The sequence below is a fragment of the Oncorhynchus gorbuscha genome, linkage group LG18 (assembly GCF_021184085.1).
Source record: "Oncorhynchus gorbuscha isolate QuinsamMale2020 ecotype Even-year linkage group LG18, OgorEven_v1.0, whole genome shotgun sequence".
NCBI lineage: Eukaryota > Metazoa > Chordata > Actinopteri > Salmoniformes > Salmonidae > Oncorhynchus > Oncorhynchus gorbuscha.
This window is the reverse complement of record NC_060190.1, coordinates 30,397,739-30,417,669: the sequence shown is the minus strand read 5'-3', so window position 1 is coordinate 30,417,669 and position 19,931 is coordinate 30,397,739. Positions and strand designations below refer to the sequence as shown.

The following is a 19,931-nucleotide window of genomic DNA, read 5'->3' as shown; positions in this document are numbered from 1 at the left end:
CAGCTTTAAAGGAACGTCGTCATAGTTGTGGTCATGTTTTCAGACATCAAAAACAGCGTAATGTTAAGAAGAGTTTCCATTTCGTGCTATTGATTGTGTAGATCCAGTTACATGCCTCAACCAAATAAATTGAAATAATAATAATAATAAGCGCAGAAAAAAACAAGATGTTATATGGTTCTTAAATATGGTGCATATCTTTTTCATTCATTTTGGATTGTGACATATAGCTGGATCTACAAAATAGATGGCCTCGGACGTGGAGTACTCTCAACAGAAAACCACTTTTCAGCTCTGAAAACACCTGACAAACTTTGATTTTGAAGGGAGGGTAAATATCCCTTTAATGTCCCTATGAAGCACTACTTTTGCCCATTTGGAGAATTTTGTAAACCACTAGCTGGCACAGCCACAAAGTCATAAAATCTGATTTTAAACCTAACGTTAACCACACTGCTACACCTAATGCCTAACCTTACATTAAGAACAAAAAGCAACAACAACAAAAATCACACATTTTTACAGTTTAGCCAATTTTGAATACAGCTGGCCCATCTATTGGAAATCCCTCAGTTCTGCCTCCAGGACAAGATTCATGACAATAAACGGCAATCTGCGAGAAAACAGGAAGAAATAAAAGTTGAGGTACTCTTCTGCCTGGATGGAGTCAGAGGGGGCCACGTAGTTGCTGGGGATATAACCGCTTTCTCCGGTGGTCAGAGACCGAGCGAGCCACCAGTCCCCTTCCCTGTAGCACGACAGAGGAGAGGAGGAGACGACATGGTTATTGACTGGGACAATGAGAACCCTTCCCTGGGTTCATTCAGGGTACTAACTGGTTATTCACATCAGATACAGACTATTTGACAGTGGTTGAAGCCTAAAAACACCACCGTGAGCAAACAAGTGTAGTACACTGATTTCTGTGCTCATATCATGAAACTCACAGGATAATAAAATTAACTATCTTGACTAAATAAGTGTCACGCCTTGGTCATTATATTTTGTGTTTTTGGTATATGTTTGGGTAAGCCAGGGTGTGACATGGGTTTATATGTTGTGTTTCGTATTGGGGTTTGTAGTAATTGGGATTGTGTAGGATTAGGGGTGTGTCTAGTTAGGCTTGGCTGCCTGAGGCGATTCTCAATTGGAGTCAGCTGTTTCTCGTTGTCTCGGATTGGGAACCGTATTTAGGTAGCCTGATTGCGCGTTGTATTTTGTGGGTGATTGTACCTGTCTCTGTGTTAGTCACCAGATAGGCTGTAATTAGATCACGTTCCGTTTGTTGTTTTCTTTATCAGTTATTTCATGTACCGCAACATTCTTCATTAAAGTCATGAATAACTTACACGCTGCATTTCGGTCTGACTCTCTTCATACAACAGACGAACGTCGTTACAGAATCACCCACCATTCACAGACCGAGCAGCGTGTGAACTGGCAGGATCTGAAGGAGGACGTTATGGACAGCAGAAGCATGGATTATACGACGTGGGAAGAAATCGACAGGTGGGCGGCCGACCCAGAGCGAGTGCAGGAGCCCGCCTGGGATTCCCTACAGCAATGCAAGGAGGGCTATAGACGTATGGATTCGAGAAGGAAAGCACGGCTATACAGAGCGAAAACGGAAAGTAACGGGGGAAAGCGCAGAGAGAGAGTGGCTGAGTCAGGAGTCAGACCTGAGCCTACTCTCCCTGTTAATCGTGAAGAACAGTTGCAGTGGGAAAGACTGCACCATTTGGAGATTTGGACATGGGAGGAGGAATTAGACGGTAAAGGACCCTGGGCGCAGCCGGGAGAATATCGCCGTCCCAAGGAGGAAATAGAAGCAGCTAAAGCGGAGAGGCGCAGGTATGAGGAAGCAGCACGGCGACGCGGTTGGAAACCGGAAAGTCACCCTAAACAATTTATTGGGGGGGGGGATAGAGGGGAGAGTAGTTATGCCAGGTAGGAGACCTGCGCATACTCCCTGTGCTCACCGTTGGGCTAGAGAGACCGGGCAGGCACCATGTTATGCTATGGAGCGCACGGTGTTTCCAGTGCGGGTGCAGAGCCAGCTGCGACACATACCAGCTCTTCCTATTGGCCGGGCTAGAGTGGGCATCGAGCCAGGTAAGCTTGGGCAGGCTCGGTGCTCAAGAGCTCCTGTGCGCCTGCACGGTCCGGTCTATCCAGAGCCACCTCTACACACCAGTCCTCCGGTAGCAGCTCCCCGCACCAGGCTTCCTGTGCGTGTCCTCGCGCCAGTACCACCAGTTCCAGCACCACGCACCAGGCCTCCAGTGCGCCTCGCCTGTTTAGCGCAGCCAGAGCTGTTCTCCTCTCCTGCGCTATCGGAGTCTCCCACCTGTTTAGCGCAGCCAGAGCCTTTCTCCTCTCCTGCGCTGCCGGAGTCTCCTGTCTGTCCAGCGCCACCAGTGCTCCCAGTCGGTCCAGCGCGTCCAGTGCGCCTCGCCTGTTTAGCGCAGCCAGAGCTTTTCTCCTCTCCTGCGCTGTTGGAGTCTCCCGCCTGTTTAGCGCAGCCAGAGCCTTTCTCCTCTCCTGCGCTGCCGGAGTCTCCTGTCTGTCCAGCGCCGCCAGTGCTCCCAGTCTGCCCAGTGCTCCCAGTCTGCCCAGTGCTCCCAGTCTGCCCAGTGCTCCCAGTCTGCCCAGTGCTCCCAGTTTGCCCAGTGCTCCCAGTCTGCCCAGCGCCGCCAGTCGGCCCAGCGTCGCCAGTCTGCCAGGATCCGCCAGAAGTGCCAGTCTGCCAAGATCTTCTAGATCGGCCAGACAACCTGAATCATCCAGTTCCACCAGCCAGCCAGGATTTACCGGAGCCTACTACCTGCCTGAGCTTCCTCCCAGTACTGAGCTTCCTCTCAGTCCTAGGCTTCCTCTCAGTACTGGGCTGCCCCTCTGTCCCGAGATGCCCCTCTGTCCCGAGATGCCCCTCTGTCCCGAGATGCCCCTCTGTCCCGAGATGCCCCTCTGTCCCGAGATGCCCCTCGGTCCCGAGATGCCCCTCGGTCCCGAGATGCCCCTCGGTCCCGAGATGCCCCTCGGTCCCGAGCTGCCCCTCGGTCCCGAGCTGCCCCTCGGTTATGCGGGGATCAGGGTGAGGACTATTAGGCCATGGTCGGCGGAGAAGGTGGATTATCCCAGGACGCGAAGGGGAGGAACTAGGACATTTAAGGAGTGGGGTCCACGTCCCGAGCCAGAACCGCCACCATGGACAGACGCCCACCCGGACCCTCCCTATGCTCTTGAGGTGCGTCCCGGAGTCCGCACCTTAGGGGGGGGGGGTTCTGTCACGCCTTGGTCATTATATTTTGTGTTTTTGGTATATGTTTGGGTAAGCCAGAGTGTGACATGGGTTTATATGTTGCGTTTCGTATTGGGGTTTGTAGTAATTGGGATTGTGTATGATTAGGGGTGTGTCTAGTTAGGCTTGGCTGCCTGAGGTGATTCTCAATTGGAGTCAGCTGTTTCTCGTTGTCTCGGATTGGGAACCGTATTTAGGTAGCCTGATTGCGCGTTGTATTTTGTGGGTGATTGTACCTGTCTCTGTGTTAGTCACCAGATAGGCTGTAATTAGTTCACGTTCCGTTTGTTGTTTTCTTTATCAGTTATTTCATGTACCGCGACATTCTTCATTAAAGTCATGAATAACCTACATGCTGCATTTCGGTCTGACTCTCTTCATACAACAGACGAACATCGTTACAATAAGAATTAATAAAACAGGGATATCAAGTGAACACTGATTATACCATATTCTGTGCTTTTTCACCTTTGCCTTCATAAGCACAATTGTTTGGTTTGCTTGTAGCGACCAGTAATTCTCTCAACAACAAAATAAGACTGGTTACTCCACATGCTGTAGCTTGGGTTAACAAATATTACCTCAGTGCACATTTTGAGGAAAAACAGGTTCAATGGAAAGAGGAACGGTGGCGAGATAAGTTAAGACAGGGGGGCTCAGAAAGGACTAGTTCACTGACCTGAAGCTGTACTTTCTCCTAAGAGAAACCATGAAGCGTGAGAGAAGGAAATAACAGAAACAGCAAAGAACATGAAAAACATGGAGAGAAATGCAGCAAACAGCACTGCACAGCACACAAGACAAGACAAGACTTCAAGCATTTCAGACCATTGAACAATAAAATTTAAAAAATCCAATCTGCACCTAACTCCAAAATGGCTTGACCTGAAGTGGTTGTATTTGAACCATGCATTTTAAATGTCTTCCTATAGTGTCTTATGAGTTATGTCTTTCACGCAGCTCTGTTGTACTTGTGTATTTTGTATTTTTTCCTGCTCCAAACAAAATACCCAGTGAAGGAACAAATAAAGATTTTGGAAACAAACTGGCTTGCGTCCTTTAAAGAGATGCTTTGGAAAGGTCATAGACTTGGGGGGAAAAAAACTAAAGAAAAAAACATTTTTAACAATTAGACCCAATCAACACTAGAAGGGCTACAATCTGGGTTGTGTTTATTAGAGCACACAACATAAAACGTTCTGTTACGGTTTTCAACAGAAAAATGAAAATGTGTGATTTTATAGAACAGGCAGTGCTGTTAGTTTGTTTTCTTTAATTTGGCGCCGAATGAACATGACTTGACAAGGCTGTCAATGTAAGATCTGAAAGCATTAGTAGTCAAGTTGTACCGAGGTGATTGGGGTCGAGAGAAAGGGGACAGACGTTGTCTGGCTAACAAGGAATTATGAATAAGTGGGCACTCTGTGACTGTGTGCGCACACACACACACGCACACGCACACGCACACACACACACACACACACACACACACACACACACACACACACACACACACACACACACACACACACACACACACACACACACACACACACACACACACACACACACGAGTGAGTGAGTGAGTGAGTGAGCAAACAAGCGAGCGAGCTCATGGGTGTGTGTTTATACAGAGTGCTTGCATGCAAGTGTCTGTGTTTACAGAACAACGTGTGTGTTTGAGTTTGTCTATGTCTGGATGAGTGTGTGTGTCTAGGTGGAAGTACAGCGTGGATAAGTTGGATCTAAACAGGAAGATGATGGTGTGGGCATCTCCTTACGTGTTGTTGACGATCTGCAGCCGCTCGCCTTTCTTGAACGTCAGGTCCGAGGCAGTCCGTGACTCATAGTCGTAGAGCGCCACAAATGTAGTGACACCTCCTGTGGGACAGACACACACACAAACACTGTATCTTAGACATGGGAGATTTGGAATAACACACATCTGAGTAACAGCAAAAGGCAAAAATTTACAGTATCCTCTTCCTGCAATATACAGCTCATATTGATATAAACCTGAATATTAACATAGATTCATAGAACTGGGTATTATTTTTTCCGTAATCATTACTCAGGCAGGAGGATTACTAGCTCTGTTGCCCCCGCTTACATATGTTGTCTCAATTTAATATTTTGGCATTCGCATCTTAAAACATTACACTGGAGGTATTTGCACTTCACCATCAGGAAAAAAAAAGAGGAAACACTGAGCTGTATATTACAATTTAGCATCTCCTGAAAAGAGATATCGGGCATTTACATTAGGGCTGCCCAATAGTCCTTGAAGGTAACAACATATATAGCTTACAAAAACCACCTGATTTAGAACGTGGAATCTCGGGCCTACATTGATTGGTTAATTAGTTGCTGGGGGGGATAACCTGAGCCTGCAGAAAATTCCCAATATGAAAGGACAACCAATCTCTTTACAGGAAATGCAAAATAATTACTGACCTGTCTAGACACATAGTTAGATGCCTGGCGCTGAACTTGGATATTTTAACGTTGTCTGGTCTGTGAGTCTTCAAAGTCAAACTGAAGATGGTGTTGCACTCTAAGCAGTTGCAGCCTTAAGGGAACACTTCAAATATGTTTTACTTCCTATATATGTGAAAATGGTGTGTTTCTATGTTTTGTAAGTCAAAAAGATAAGACACTGGTAGGTGCTGGATATCATGAACATGAGGTAAAAAATAAGCAAATTGTTCCTTTGCCTTCATTGTGAATCAGGGTGTTTTTCTAAGCGCTGCTTTAGAGCGACGGTGCCCAAACTCTGAACTACGCTTTAGGGCCTAAGGACATCAAATCCAGTTTAGTCTAGTTGATAAAAAAGGGGAATTCGTGTGAATGATGACATTTTGGATCTTCCTCAAACAAAATCCATAGAAAGATCCTTCGGGGAAGGATGTTTGCTTTACACTTAATCTGTACCCAAAATTATTATTGAGAAATAATTATTTAAAAGAATTGGGTGACATTTACATTCCAAAGGGACATGTAACATATTTCCATTTGACTGTTCCATAATGTTTTTCCCTGCTTCATGCAGCTCAGGCAGCATTGGAACGTCCTGCTCCACCTACCTGCTCCACCTACCTGTGAGGAGAGATGATGCTTTGGAAAGGCCATAAACTTTTAAATTAAATAAAAAAGCCTCAACTATCAGAGCCAATCAACACTAGAAGGGCTAGAATCAGGGTTATGTTTATTAGAGCAAGCAACAGAAAACTTTTTTTTACCCTTTTTCAACAGAAAAACAAAAATGTGTGTTTCTTATGGGACAGGCAGTGCCTCACTGTTTTAGTTTGTTTTCTTTCATTTGGTGCCTAATGAATATGACCTGACAAGGCTGTCATTGTAAGATCTGAAATCATTCCATCTGAACATTCCACCTGCTACACTTACCTGCCAGTGGTCCTCTGTGAGGAGAGATGATGCTGCCCGTGTGGTCCACCCCGCCGAACAGTGCCAGCTCAGGGGTGTTGGTGGGGGCATGCCCGGGGTGGTGGCCGCGCCTCATGCCCCCTACGGCGGGACTTCTGTTGGGGGTCTGAGTCTGCTGGGCTGGGCTGAGGTGGTGGTGCATGCTGTCCAAGCCTGTTCCAATGGTTCCATCCAGACTCAGTGAGCGCTGACCCGGCTCCTTAGGCTTGCTCTTGCCGACTCCCATCAGCAGGCCTGAGTAAAAGAAACAATGATTCAAATCTCAAGTTGATCCATTTCAATCTTTCTCAATGCAGATTAGACCTGTTTGATTCAATGCAATCTCTCAATTCAATTCTATACACTGAATTCAATTCCCTCAAGCCAGAACTCGTGATTGGATGGAGAGACACCACTCTTCCTGATTGGTTCTAACTAACCCCTTTCCGTGCAACGGTATAATCCTTCAGCAGGGTGGGGTTCATTAGGACCCAAACAAAATAAAACAGGCTGAAACAAGGAGGGGACTACCTGGACTTGTCCAGCACGGCACACTTATTTTGTTTTCTATTGCAAAACATTTTAAAATAATGAAAACCAACCTGGTGAACACCAACTATAAATAAATACAGATTTACACAATAAGACAGTGTATAATTGCGATGAACGGAAATATCGGACTTGGTCGAAGTTGGCAACAACGCTTGTCGTCATCATCTGTAATTCTAGTGTTAGTTCAAAACCGCTGCATTTCAAGTTGAATCCTGTTCTTACGTACTCTCAGTTACAAACATGGACACAAACACCAGTTCAATTCTTCTCTCTGCACAACAGAATGAGTCACAGTGAGGAAGCCTATTACAGGCTAGATGATACACATGCACACAGCTTGTTCCGTTGTGAGCAGCAGGCCTCTCAGTTCCAGACAGTTAGTGTGTGTTAGCAGCTGTTATGATCTGTCCCTGAGAACAGAAGCTCTGACACACACACACACACACACGTCTCTCAAATCCAGTTTCCAACATACTCACTGACTGTGTGTGTGTACAGACAAGTTTCAATCTTTATTTGTCGTACGGGATAAGCATTGTATGCATCGTCCAATGAAATGCTTACCTACAGGTTCCTTCTCGAAAATGCAACAGCAATAAGAAATAGTCAAAAACAAGAATATGAACAAAGCAAATGGCATAAGTAAAATTCAGGAAGGCAATTTATAGTACAATATTTACTGGTGTATTGGGGAAAGGGGGATGGGGGGCAAGTGTATAAATTGAGCAGTATAATAAGAGTCTGGTAGCAGTCAGTTGTGCAATGGTTGGGAGAATCAGAGCAGCTGGCCAGTCCAGTTCAAGTGTTCAGCAGTCTGATGGCTTATTCAGCAGTCTCATTCACCGATACCGTCTGCCCGGCGGTAAGGGAGAGAACAGCTTGTGGCTGGGGTATGTGGGATCCTTAATAATGCTGCGTGCCTTCCTCAGCCTTCGTTTCGTAGATGTCCTGGATGGGTGGAAGAACGGTCCCAGTGATGTACTGGGCCGTCTTCACCACCCACTGGAGGGCCTGGCGGTTGTGGACGGAGAAATTTCCTTACCAGGCCATGGTGCAACTAGTTAGTACGCTCTCGATAGTGCTGTGGTATTATTTGGAGAGAACAGAATTTGCAGAATTTATTCAGCCGTATTAGGAAGTAGAGATGCTGTTGTGCCCTCTTGACAAGAGTGATGGTGTTGTTGGTCCAGGACAAGTAAGTCCTTGGTGATGTGGACTCCAAGGAATTTAAAACTTGTGACTCTCTCTACTACAGTCCCATTGATGTAGATTGGGACATTATCCCTCATCTGATATCTGAAGTCAACAATCAACTCCTTTGTTTTGCTCATGTTTTCGTCATGACCCCGCAACACCATTTCACTTACCTCCTCCCGAAAGGCTGACTCGGCGCTGTTGGTTATCAGGCCTACAACTGTGGTGTCGTCAGCAAACTTTATGATGGAGTTGGTGACGTGCAAAGCCACACAGTCGTGGACGAACAGCAGAGGACTGAGGACACCCCTGGGGCACCCCAGTGCTAAGAGGTGCTGTTGCCAATCCTCACAGCATGTGGTCTGCCCGTCAGGAAGTCCAGGGTTCAGTTGCAGAGGGTGGTGTCCAGACCCAGTGCTCTGAACTTGGTGTCGAGCTTGAAGGGAACAATAGTGTTGAATGCTGAACTGTAGTCAATGAACAGCATTTACACATATGTGTTCCTGTTGTCGAGATGTGTTACGGCCGTGTGAACACAGATAGGGTTGAGTGTGACTAACAGAGGGTGGGGGAGGAGCAGATTAACTGGGAAGAGCTAAAAAAAGGAATGGGGGGGGGGGTGCTGCTGCAGCATATGAGGTTGTGGTTGTGTCTGTGTTGCTGCATTTGTCCATGAGTGTGAATGGATTTTTAGACACATTCGAGCGCAGGTGTGGAGATTTCTTCTCTGTTTTGGGGTTTTTAAGACATTGTTGTGTGTGTGTGTGTGTGTGTGTGTGTGTGTGTGTGTGTGTGTGTGTGTGTGTGTGTGTGTGTGTGTGTGTGTGTGTGTGTGTGTGTGTGTGTGTGTGTGTGTGTGTGTGTACTCAGATGAAAAGGTAAGGAACATGCTGTGTGTGTGCGTTCATGCGTGTGCATTCATGCTAGGGCTGGGCGATATGGCCAAAATAATATATCACGGTATTTAAAAATTTTAAAAGTTTTTGAATTATAAAATTACTACATTTGCTTTATGAGTAGTGAGTGATCCTATGGTGCTTTATGAGTAGTGAGTGATCCTAGGGTGCTTTATGAGTAGTGAGTGATCCTAGGGTGGCAACACATACATTCTAAGTGATTTCAATAAGTCTTTCTCCATTCTGATTGTTTTATACTGTTCAAATTCGACTAAAACAAATTTCAGCACTTTTATCATTTCTGCATTTCCTGTACTCAATTGCAGTGGTGGAAAAATTGCAGTGGTGGAAAAAGGAAAAGTGAAAGCCACCCAGTAAAATACTACTTGAGTAATAGTCTAAAAGTATTTGGATTTAAATATACTTAATTATCAAAAGACAATGTAAATGATAAAATGTACTTAAGTATCAAAAGTAAAAGTAGAAATCATTTCAAATTCCTTATATTAAGCAAACTAGATGGCACCATTTAATTTTTGACATTTGCGGATAGCCAGGGGCACACTCCAACACTCATAATTTACAAACAAAGCATTTGTGTTTAGTGAGTCCTCCAGATCAGAGGCAGTAGATGACTAGGGATGTTCTCTTGACAAGTGTATGAATTGGACCAAGTTAAAGTAAAAGTTGTCAAAAAAATAAATAAATAGTAAAGTAAAGTACAGATACCCCCAAAAATATGTTATCTTAAAGTACTTTACACCACTGCTCAATTGAGATAATTTCCACACTGCCACCACGTAGGGCTGCACGATATGGGCAAATAACCTAGGACTTATTTTTAGCCAAATGTTGCAATTGCGATTTTATTTGCGATTTTGAGCAAAACTGTTGGAATCATGGAAATAGAATGACCATTTTAATTCTATAATTAGAACTTTGAATACAGTGTTGTTTGACATGACAACAAATTAAAATGCCAAGGAGGAGTTATTGGGACAGGGTAGGAACAATAAGTGTTTCCTATAAACTTTGGCAACATTGCATGCTTTCTCTTAGCTACTTCATGTAGCTAACATATTCTTGCTTGCATATTCCTCTTTGATTTAGAAGATACTGTTGCACAAACAACATGCTGATTTAGGTCTACACCATCACTGTTATTATCAGGCTTGTATTAGCGAGCTACATTTGCTCTTACTAAATACATGTATTAGCTAGCTAGCTATTTGTATTAGCGTCTCACAAGATTTAGGACAACTTGCTAAGAAAAGAAGCTAGCGGTTTGCTGGTGTAAGAAACACAAACTAATAGTGTCATTATAGAACGCTAGTGGATTTATATTATGAAGCAAAGTGAAAACAGCATTGTTGTCAACAACATTGTTGCCTGTGCTGCATTGACCTGGCAGACTGAATGCGTCTCGTGGTCAGTGTTGCAAACTCCTCAGTAAGGAAAGTAGCTATTGGCTGTCCTAAAAGTCGCTAAATAACATCACCTAATTTGCATAATTGGGTGAGTGCATGTAATTGTGACGTTGTAGGAGAAAGAAATAACGTTGTGGGAGAGACAAACAGTGAGTAAAACACACCCTAAATATGTTTAGAACTTCAAATGAACTTTCTTCTGTCGATTCTTGTTTTTTTAAATGTCACAATTCCAACACTCCTCCTTTATCCGGGCTTGGGACCAGCAAAAGTGACCCAAAAGAGACAAAAGAGTTACTTTGTTTTTTATTTATTTATGTAGTTTAGTTTTCTTAATTTGGTTTGGTTTTAACCCTATGGTCCACTTAGGAGCCTACAACAAGTAAAACAGTAAAACATGAACATTTTTAACCATAACATTTTTTTTGCATACAATCTAAATGGACCAAGAGACAATAGAAAAAAAACTGTCAATGGCAATGTGAGAAATGTATGGTAACTAGTCTGGTCCTAATTCAGGTTAATTGTTTTTTTTATGCGCGATTATTTTGCAGTGTGGACGTGGAGGGGTGAACATCTCCTGCTCTCACTGCAGCTGGGAGGGACTGCTGCATGAGGACTGGGCCGCCTGTGAGTGCTTTGGGACTGGGGTGGGGCCCACGGCAGCACCCGCTGCTCGTTGAGAAGAGTAAGAACGATACGTGCTTTCACGTCAGAGTCTCCAAAAGTCTCCAATAACACCAGAAAAAGTCGCTAGATTTGTTGTTAGTCGCTTTTTTGAAAATGTGCCGCTAGAGGGGTCTGAATACACGCTAAATATAGTGACGAAGTCACTAAGTTGGCAACACTGCTTGTGGTTGAGGAACATCAAATGCGCTCCTTGAGTGACAGGGGGCGTGGCTAGATCTGTGTGGAAAGTGGCACGGAGGAAAGAGTGGATGGAGAGAGAGGACTCAAGTAGCGAAGTAAACTATAAATATTGACATTACACATGGCGTATCACATTTAACAAACCAAACACCGGTATAGAAAGTAAAGTTTTTAAAAAACAAACTGGTCCCTGCATCAATACCGGTATATCATAACATTCGGTGTACCGCCCAGCCCTAGTTCATGCATGCACACCTTCAGAGGAAAAGGAAAAACATCCTGCTGTGTGCATCTATAAATACAGATGGGAATGTGTGTGAGAATGCATGGCTCTGATTTATCTGTAGTCAGAATGAAGGCCAGCCCAGTGGGGGGGAATAACGTTTTCCTCAGTGTCATGCTGCTTAGTCACACAGAGAGACAGCCGGGGGGTAGATGACAGCTCAATGTTAGTGGGCGTTTGATGAGACTGCAGGTCACTGGAATTGTGGAACCAAAGGACAAAATAACATACACAAGCCTGGCCCTGGACAAAATACCATCAGCTGGGGTCTAAAGTCTGTACCAACGTATTAGCTTAGCATAGTGGTGACTAGCTAGTTATGCTAGCTTGCGCATAAGCTGGGCCCTGGACCAAACAGCATCCAGGCCAAAAGCCATACCAATGTTGTAGCATTAACTATATAGTTGAAGCTAGCTTAGCTATCATGTGCACATGTCTAGATTGTGACAAAACACCAGCATCAAGGGCCAAAAGCCTGTACCGATGTCCTAGTATGGTGGAAGTTTAGCTGGTTGAAGTGACATCACCTTCCCTGAGAACTGGTTCATTATGTTCAGTAGGCTACAAAATGGAGAAAGCTAATTGAAACATAAGTTTGGGTAGTACATCCAGTTTCTATCTACTGAGAATGCCCAATTTCTTTATTTTCTTTTTTCCCCAAAAAGCTTTGGTTTTAGTAGTAAAAAAAAGAAAAGCTTTGGTTTTAGTGGTATACCAGTAAGCCTACTACTGGCAGCAGCATTACAGAGTGCAGAGTTCTGATGGAAGGCAGTGTTGTGCAGAATACCGATGTGGTTGCTAAACTAGCACATGCTACATTAAAACAGCATGCAACTTATTGTAGAAAATCCTACATCCCTAATTAATTTTTCATTACCTGATTTAAAGAACATCCCAATGAACCTGTGACCCAGGCTACTGGTCATAGAAAGATGGGTGTCCATGGTTACGGGTTTGGTTCATCACAAGGTTTCTCTCTATATGAACAACACATGGCCATTTTTCTTGCCCCTAAGCTTGCATTTGAAAAATGAGTGTATTGCTCAGTGAACTGTGACAAAAGATAAGCAGAGTGCCATACAAATCGATTGAAAAACTATAGGAAGAGAGACCATAGTGACGGAACAAGGATGAGATACATCCCAAACCCTTTTGCCTTCAACTGGAGGTAAAGCTTAATCGCTAGAGCTGTCTGCTGTACAGGATGCACTAAATCACTTCATAACAGCCATCACAGACGTCTTTCCTCCACGACCATACAGAGGTTGTCTCTCGATTCTCGATCTTTCTCCCGAGGTGTGCACTTCCACACTCCTTGTCATCGATTTAAAAGCTTTGGGTTGGTGCAAGCATTGGCTGGCTATTTCCCACCATTGGTCCTACACATCAATGAGGGAGGATTGTGCATTAAGCAGAAGGGTAGAGAATTGAAATGCAACCATGCACCTGTTCAGTGATATCACCTGGGCCACCTTTAGTACACAACTTGCCCATAGAAATGTCAGGAACAGAGCTGACTTGAGTCCATAATCTACATGTACATGTTTGTTCTACATACTGCATTTCTATTTGAATGTTCCACAATATTGTGCCCTGCTGTCACCAATCAGTATCAATGAGGCTTTTCAGGAGAAGAGGGAAGGAAGCAATTTAGGAGTTTCGAAACCTCTCAAGGGACTGTGACTGCTCTTTGACAGGAGGACAATGTGACCAGCACTCCCATAGTAGCCTAAAAGTTAAAGTGTGTAAACAACGGAACTAATGCTGCAGCTGCACAACTAGTAGCACATCCCCTAATATGGAGCAAGAAAGCTTGAACAACAGGATCTGTGATGATGTGATTTGTTCCCAGTTACAATACTCAGAGATAGGAAGACAGCGAGCGAGAGAGACATTGATAGGAAGAGAGCGAGCGAAAGAGTGATGGATAGGAAGAGAGCGAGGGAGATGGAAAGGTGGACTGAGGAAGAGGAGAGGGACTGATTTGGTGGTTGGTTGAAAACCAGAATCAACCAACCAACCACTCCTCTCACTGCCAACCAATGTTAACAGGCACCTGAGGATGAAGACAGATCAACACCTTTTTTTGTTCCATAAAAAAAATGCAGGTTCTCCATTCCATAGGAGGTCTAGCGTGTAGTTCCAATTCATGTTGCTGGTAGCAAACAATGGAAGAAATACAAAATGTTTGAATGAATGGAGGTGTTTAAATATGTGGTGCTAGTGAGGGGAATTGTAAGGAGTTTTGTATTAGGAATCAAAATATAGGTTTAGGGGCAGTTCCTTTGAGTTCCATACAGGGGAAACCAAACTCATTCGAGTTCAAAGTCCTAAAACACAAAAATGACAATGGGGGTGCGCATATGCAGTGTGAGAAAAGCCATAGCTAGGCATCCATAGCCATGTGTACTGTAGAGTATGTGAATGTACTGTGTGCATGCATGTACAGTGCCTTCGGAAAGTATTCAGACCCCTTGACCTTTTCAACATTTTGTTACGTTACAGCCTTATTCTAAATGTAAAAAATTCCTCTGCAATCTACACACAATACCTCATAATAACAACGTGACAACAGGATTTTAGAAATTTTAGCACAAAAAAACCCCAGATGCCTTATTTATATAAGTATTCAGACCTTTTCCTATGAGACTTGAAAATTTAGCTCATGTGCATCCTGTTTCCATTGATCATTCTTGAGATGTTTCTACAACTTGATTGGAGTCCACCTGTGGTATTTAAATTGATTTGGAAAGGCACACACACCTTTCAATTTAAGGTCCCACAGTTGACAGTGGATGGCAGAGCATAAAGCAAGTCACGAGGTTGAAGGAATTGTCCGTAGAGCTCCGAGACAGGATTGTGTCGAGGCACAGGTCTGGGGAAGGGATACCAAAACATTTCTCCAGTATTGAAGGTCTCCAAGTACACAGTAGGTTCCATCATTCTTAAATGGAAGAGGTTTGGAACCACCAAGACTTCCTAGAGCTGGCCACCTGGCCAAACTAAGCAATAGGGGAGAAGGGTATGGTCAGGGAGGTGACCAAGAACCCGATGGTCACTCTGACAGAGCTCCAGAGTCCCTCAGTGGAGATGGGAGAACCTTCCAGAAGGACAACCATCTCGGAAGCACTTCATCAATCAGGCCTTTATGGTAGTGGCCAGACGGAAGCCACTCCTCAATAAAAGTCACATGACAGCCTGTTAGGGAGTTTACCAAAAGACACCTAAAGACTCTTGGACCATGAGAAGCAAGATTCTCTGGTCTGATGAAACCAAGATTGAACTGAATCCAAATCGTCACGTCTGGAGGAAACCTTGCACCATCCCTATGGTGAAGCATGGGTGGCAGCATCATGCTTTGGGGATGTTTTTCAGTGGCAGAGACTGGATCGAGGGAAAGATGAACAGAGCAAAGTACAGAGAGAGATCCTTGACATAGACCTGCTCCAGAGAGCTCAGGAACTCCAACTGGGGCGAAGGTTCACCTTCCAACAGGACAACGACCCTAAGCACACAGCCAAGACAACGCAGGAGTGGCTTCGGGACAAGTCTCTGAATGTCCTTGAGTGGCCCAGCCAGAACCTGGACCCTAATCGAACATCTCTGGAGAGACCTGAAAATAGCTGTGCAGCAACGCCTCCCATCCAACCAGACAGCTTGAGAGGATCTGCAGACAAGAATGGGAGAAACTTCCCAAATACAGATGTGCCAAACTTGTAGCGTCATACCAAAGAAGAGCAGCTGTAACCACTGCCAAAGGTGCTTCTACAAAGTACTGAGTAAAAGGTCAATACTTATGTAAATGTGATATTTCAGTTTATTTTTTTGCTTAGTCATTATGTGGTAATTTGTGTGTAGATTGAGGGAAAAAACAATTTCAGCAATTTTAGAATAATGCTGTAATGTAACCAAATTAGGAAAAAGTCAAGGGGTCTGAAAACTTTCCGAATGCACTGTATGTATGTGTGTGCGTACAACATGAGGGAAAACACAGTTTGATGGCATGTTCCACATACCAAGCAAGGCAAATACAAAAATTGTAATCCCCACATTCAACAAATTATGGTTATAGTTCCTACATGTGTTACTGCTCCATTGATGAAATTAGTTGAGACTTTGCTTGAGGCTGATGGGACAATCGAAAGACTCATCTTGTTTTTTCCCTGGAGGGGAAACAAGCATGTTTATCAAGATCAAAAGTGAACAAAAAAAGGAGTGTGTGCACCTCATTCTGGCTTAGGTCTACCCTGTTCCTCGGAGCAAATACAAACATGGTTAAATAGGAAAATATTCAGATATTTTCGACTTAGAAAATATCCATAATCCTCAGAACAATCCACAATTCTGCTAAATATAGCCTGGCCACTGAATTGAGGCTTGGTTCACAGAAGAACATACAAAATGGAAGTGATATACATTTTCATTGCTTGGACTTGCCAGATAGGTGGAACATGGGTGTGTCAAATGGCACCCTATTCCCTATATAGTGCACTACTTTTGAGAATAAGGTTATAGGTCTCTGGTCCAAAGTAGTGCACTATATATTAGGAATAGGGTGCCATGAGAGACGTAGCCCAAGATTGGACGAAGAATCACCTTGATGTTGTCTCGTGGTCCCTGTAAAAGGACGTCAAAAGCTTTGATAAAAGAACTTCACAGGAGACGGCAGTGTCTCCGCAGTCCTGGAGTCCTTGTCTCACCCCAACTCTCCAGAAAACCAGGTTTTATCGGCCTGTCCCATCTAATCTTCTCTCCTCCATGGCAGTGCACAGAGAATGAATGGAGAGGGGGAAGAGGGGGAGCGGAGCAGAGGAGTGCAGCCAGGGGAGAACCCAGCAGATAAACTCGACGCTGGATCCACTTCCTCTGTCCGTCACTTAATGCGGTACTCTCCCTGAAGCAACGAAAGGAGGCATCGTTAAGCCATGTTCCACACTGTAAGAAGGGGAAGTAGATACACAGTATCAACCATTAGCAGACAATGAGCCATGTAAACAGACTTAGATAGGAACTGGGCTTCTGTTCCCTTTAATGAGGCACATTATATAGGCTCTTTTGAACCCATATCAGTCCTTGGAGAAATCCTTAGGGGAAGCACATCAACAAGATCCTATCGACATAGAAAGACTCAACAGCACATACAGTACATCTGATATTAAAAATATCCGATTGACTAAAGCTGTCCTTATATTGGTACGGATGTTATGAACCGGTGTATGGGAGCATTTGAGGCTGTGTTATTCTATAATAATGCAATGGTGTATTTAAGCCACACTTGAACAATAGCCTCCATTTAGCTATGCTGACACTTGGCAACATCCCATGCCAAAATTCCCAGGGATGCACACCTGTTTCATTCAAACCAGTAAATATGGGCTGTAGCAAAAATATATATATCAAGCGATTGGGGTCAAGCATAAACTGTATATGATGTACACAACTGTGCCCCTGCCCAAATCATAATATTTGTATAACCAAAATGCCGGAAAAAAATGTTGCGCACCAGACGGTCACTATTTACGCAAGTTAACGTATTGTAACCCCATTGGTGAAAGATGTGTTATTATAAAGGTTATTAGCTAGGGTATATATTTAAGTGCAGATCACGCACATACATACTGATCATAACCCGCTTTAATTGGTAGGTTATAATTGGGCTGTAGGAATCAGAGCAGGTGCTGTTACAACTTCATTTCAATCGAGGAGGGGTCGAGCATGCATTATTGTATAGTAGCCTATGTTGGCTATGCGATGGGGGTGAAATCTGTCAACAACATACTCAATGAATGACGTAGGATATAAATCCTAGGGTGAAATTGCCAAAAAATTATACTGTCAATTCAGAACACTGTGGGGTGGTGGGGATGCGAGCAATGTGAACCAACAAGAGAAAAGCTGATTACGAATCCTTTGTGTAATGTCAAGCAAATGTATTATACTAAAATGTCTGGACATTCCTTCACTTGGCCTCAGATAAACTAGTATTGTAAGCTAGTCAACACTCACCTTTGAAGCAAGCGTCTTGAGATTCACGCAAGGCACAGAAGAGTGAGTAAAGAACCAAATCAAATCTTCACAGTCGTCTTCATTTCATGAAAAGGATTCGAAAACGAAAGATATCGAACTTATTTGAAGAAACTAGTAGTGAAAGAAAATCCCATTTAGAGAATTTAGGTGTTTAAGTGTTGCGAGGTCATGAAGAGCAGAGGGCACAATTTAGATTGCGGTAGCGATCCACTTTGCTAAAATAAACGCAAGTAGGCTATGGAAATTAATATGAGTAAAATTAAGTAGGCGCAGTGATAAATTAGGGCTATGAAATTAATCCTTGTGCCATATACGAGGGATATGGTGAAAACCTTCCTTGTATTGAAAAAAGGCAAGATCATGTGCATCAGTGACGAAACAAGACAGCACAAATATGATAGGGGAGAATGGAGCGTATTACGTTTTTTACGCAACCAGATGGAGTCAGGAATAACACATTTACCGTCCAAACACTTAAAAGACACACCCTATCCCTTCAAATTAAGTGGACACTTCTGATGACGTACCATGACGTCTGACGATTATACACTTGCAGGGCGAGGGAGGAAGGATTTTGAAAATATTTTTTATATATATTTTTTTTTATTAACAACAAATCAATGCAGGAAGTACATGTGAGAACACAATTATATATATACATAATATACAAAGGACAATTGGGATAAGGGTACAATATCACATTACACAATGACCTTAATTAAGGGACATACATACTCTTACAAACTCATACATACTATAATTATTAACAGCTTTTTCGTTAGTAGAGTATTTAATTGTCTTAAAATACAGTTAAATGTATTTTGTAAGGTAAGAAAATGTGGTGTTTTGTTTGTAAATGTACATTTGTGAATATGAACTTTGTCCAAAAGAATAATGAAATTAATTACATAAAAATGTTTCAGCTTATTTCTATCATAGGTAAAGAATCCAAGCAGTACAGTACATCTCTCCGCAACAGTGTAAGATCTTCATAAATGTGTTCAATTATAAATCTACTGATGTCTTGCCACAGTTTTCTTACATGAATACAATGCCAAAAAAAAGATGCAACACTGTTTCTGGGTGGTCATGACAAAATGAACTATTTGAGTTGACGTTTTCCTTAAACTTCTTCATATAGTGGTTGGCAGGATAATATTTATGAATAATTTTAAAGAAAACTTCCTTAATTTTTTTAACAAGTAGGTATGTGTGTTGGAACATCCAAACTTTTTTTTACAACAGATATTATCAATAAATCCATTCCAATAAGGCATGACATAATCCTGCTGAAACAAGGTTCGTATCGCTCCGTTGTTGAATGGACCAAAAGAGAAACAAATCTGTCCTACTGATGGGTCAACAGGGTCAACGGAAGGTAGGCTCTGAGGGTCAGGTCTTGACACATTCCTGAATAATAAAGCAACACCTGAGGGAATGGCATCTAAAACAATTGCACATTTTGTAGGTGTCACAGGGACCTTGTAAAGTGATAAGAATTCCTTATAACTAAGTAAAAGACCCTCTGCATTTACCAGTTGGCTCACCAATAAGATACTATTTTGGAACCAATATTCTAAAAACAATATATCCCAATTAGTCCCTATATAATATCTGTGTGGAGAAAAATTATGCTTATAAATTAAGGACCATGACAAGAAAACCTGCCGATGAAAAGCAGAACGTTTCACTTGAACTTTGTCAATATTATAATTGCAAACCAATATGAAGTTAAGGCCACTAAAAGTAGAGAAGACATGATGAGGAATAAAATTCCACATAGAAGTGGGTCTTCTTAGGAATTGTTTTATCCAATTGATTTTAAAAGTATTATTTAAGGTAGTAAAGTCCAGAAAAATAAGCCCACCATTCTCATAAGTGTTCATTACAACAGTTGTCCTAATGTAATGGGTATGGTTTCTCCATAGAAAGTTGAAAAGCATCTGGTCTATGTCCTT

At 43.1% G+C, this 19,931-nt stretch overlaps 1 protein-coding gene across 3 annotated transcripts in view; it reads right to left on the bottom strand.

Moving 5' to 3' along the window:
- LOC124003729 (proto-oncogene tyrosine-protein kinase Src-like) overlaps positions 1-18,336 on the bottom strand; it is a 40,184-nt gene extending 21,848 nt beyond the window's left edge. Inside the window, exons 1-6 of one of the 3 annotated variants that reach the window (XM_046312274.1) lie at positions 17,953-18,336; positions 16,543-16,881; positions 6,707-6,979; positions 5,083-5,182; positions 3,981-3,998; positions 650-748 (exon numbers count right to left, since the gene is read on the bottom strand). In XM_046312274.1, coding sequence (XP_046168230.1) covers positions 650-748; positions 3,981-3,998; positions 5,083-5,182; positions 6,707-6,971 — 482 coding nt within the window. In that variant the 5' untranslated portion in view covers positions 6,972-6,979; positions 16,543-16,881; positions 17,953-18,336. Of the gene's footprint in view, positions 1-649; positions 749-3,980; positions 3,999-5,082; positions 5,183-6,706; positions 6,980-8,643; positions 9,154-16,542; positions 16,882-17,952 lie in introns of those variants that run through there. The other 2 variants (XM_046312276.1, XM_046312275.1) reach the window with 2 other exon arrangements.
- Positions 18,337-19,931: the final 1,595 nt, after the last annotated feature.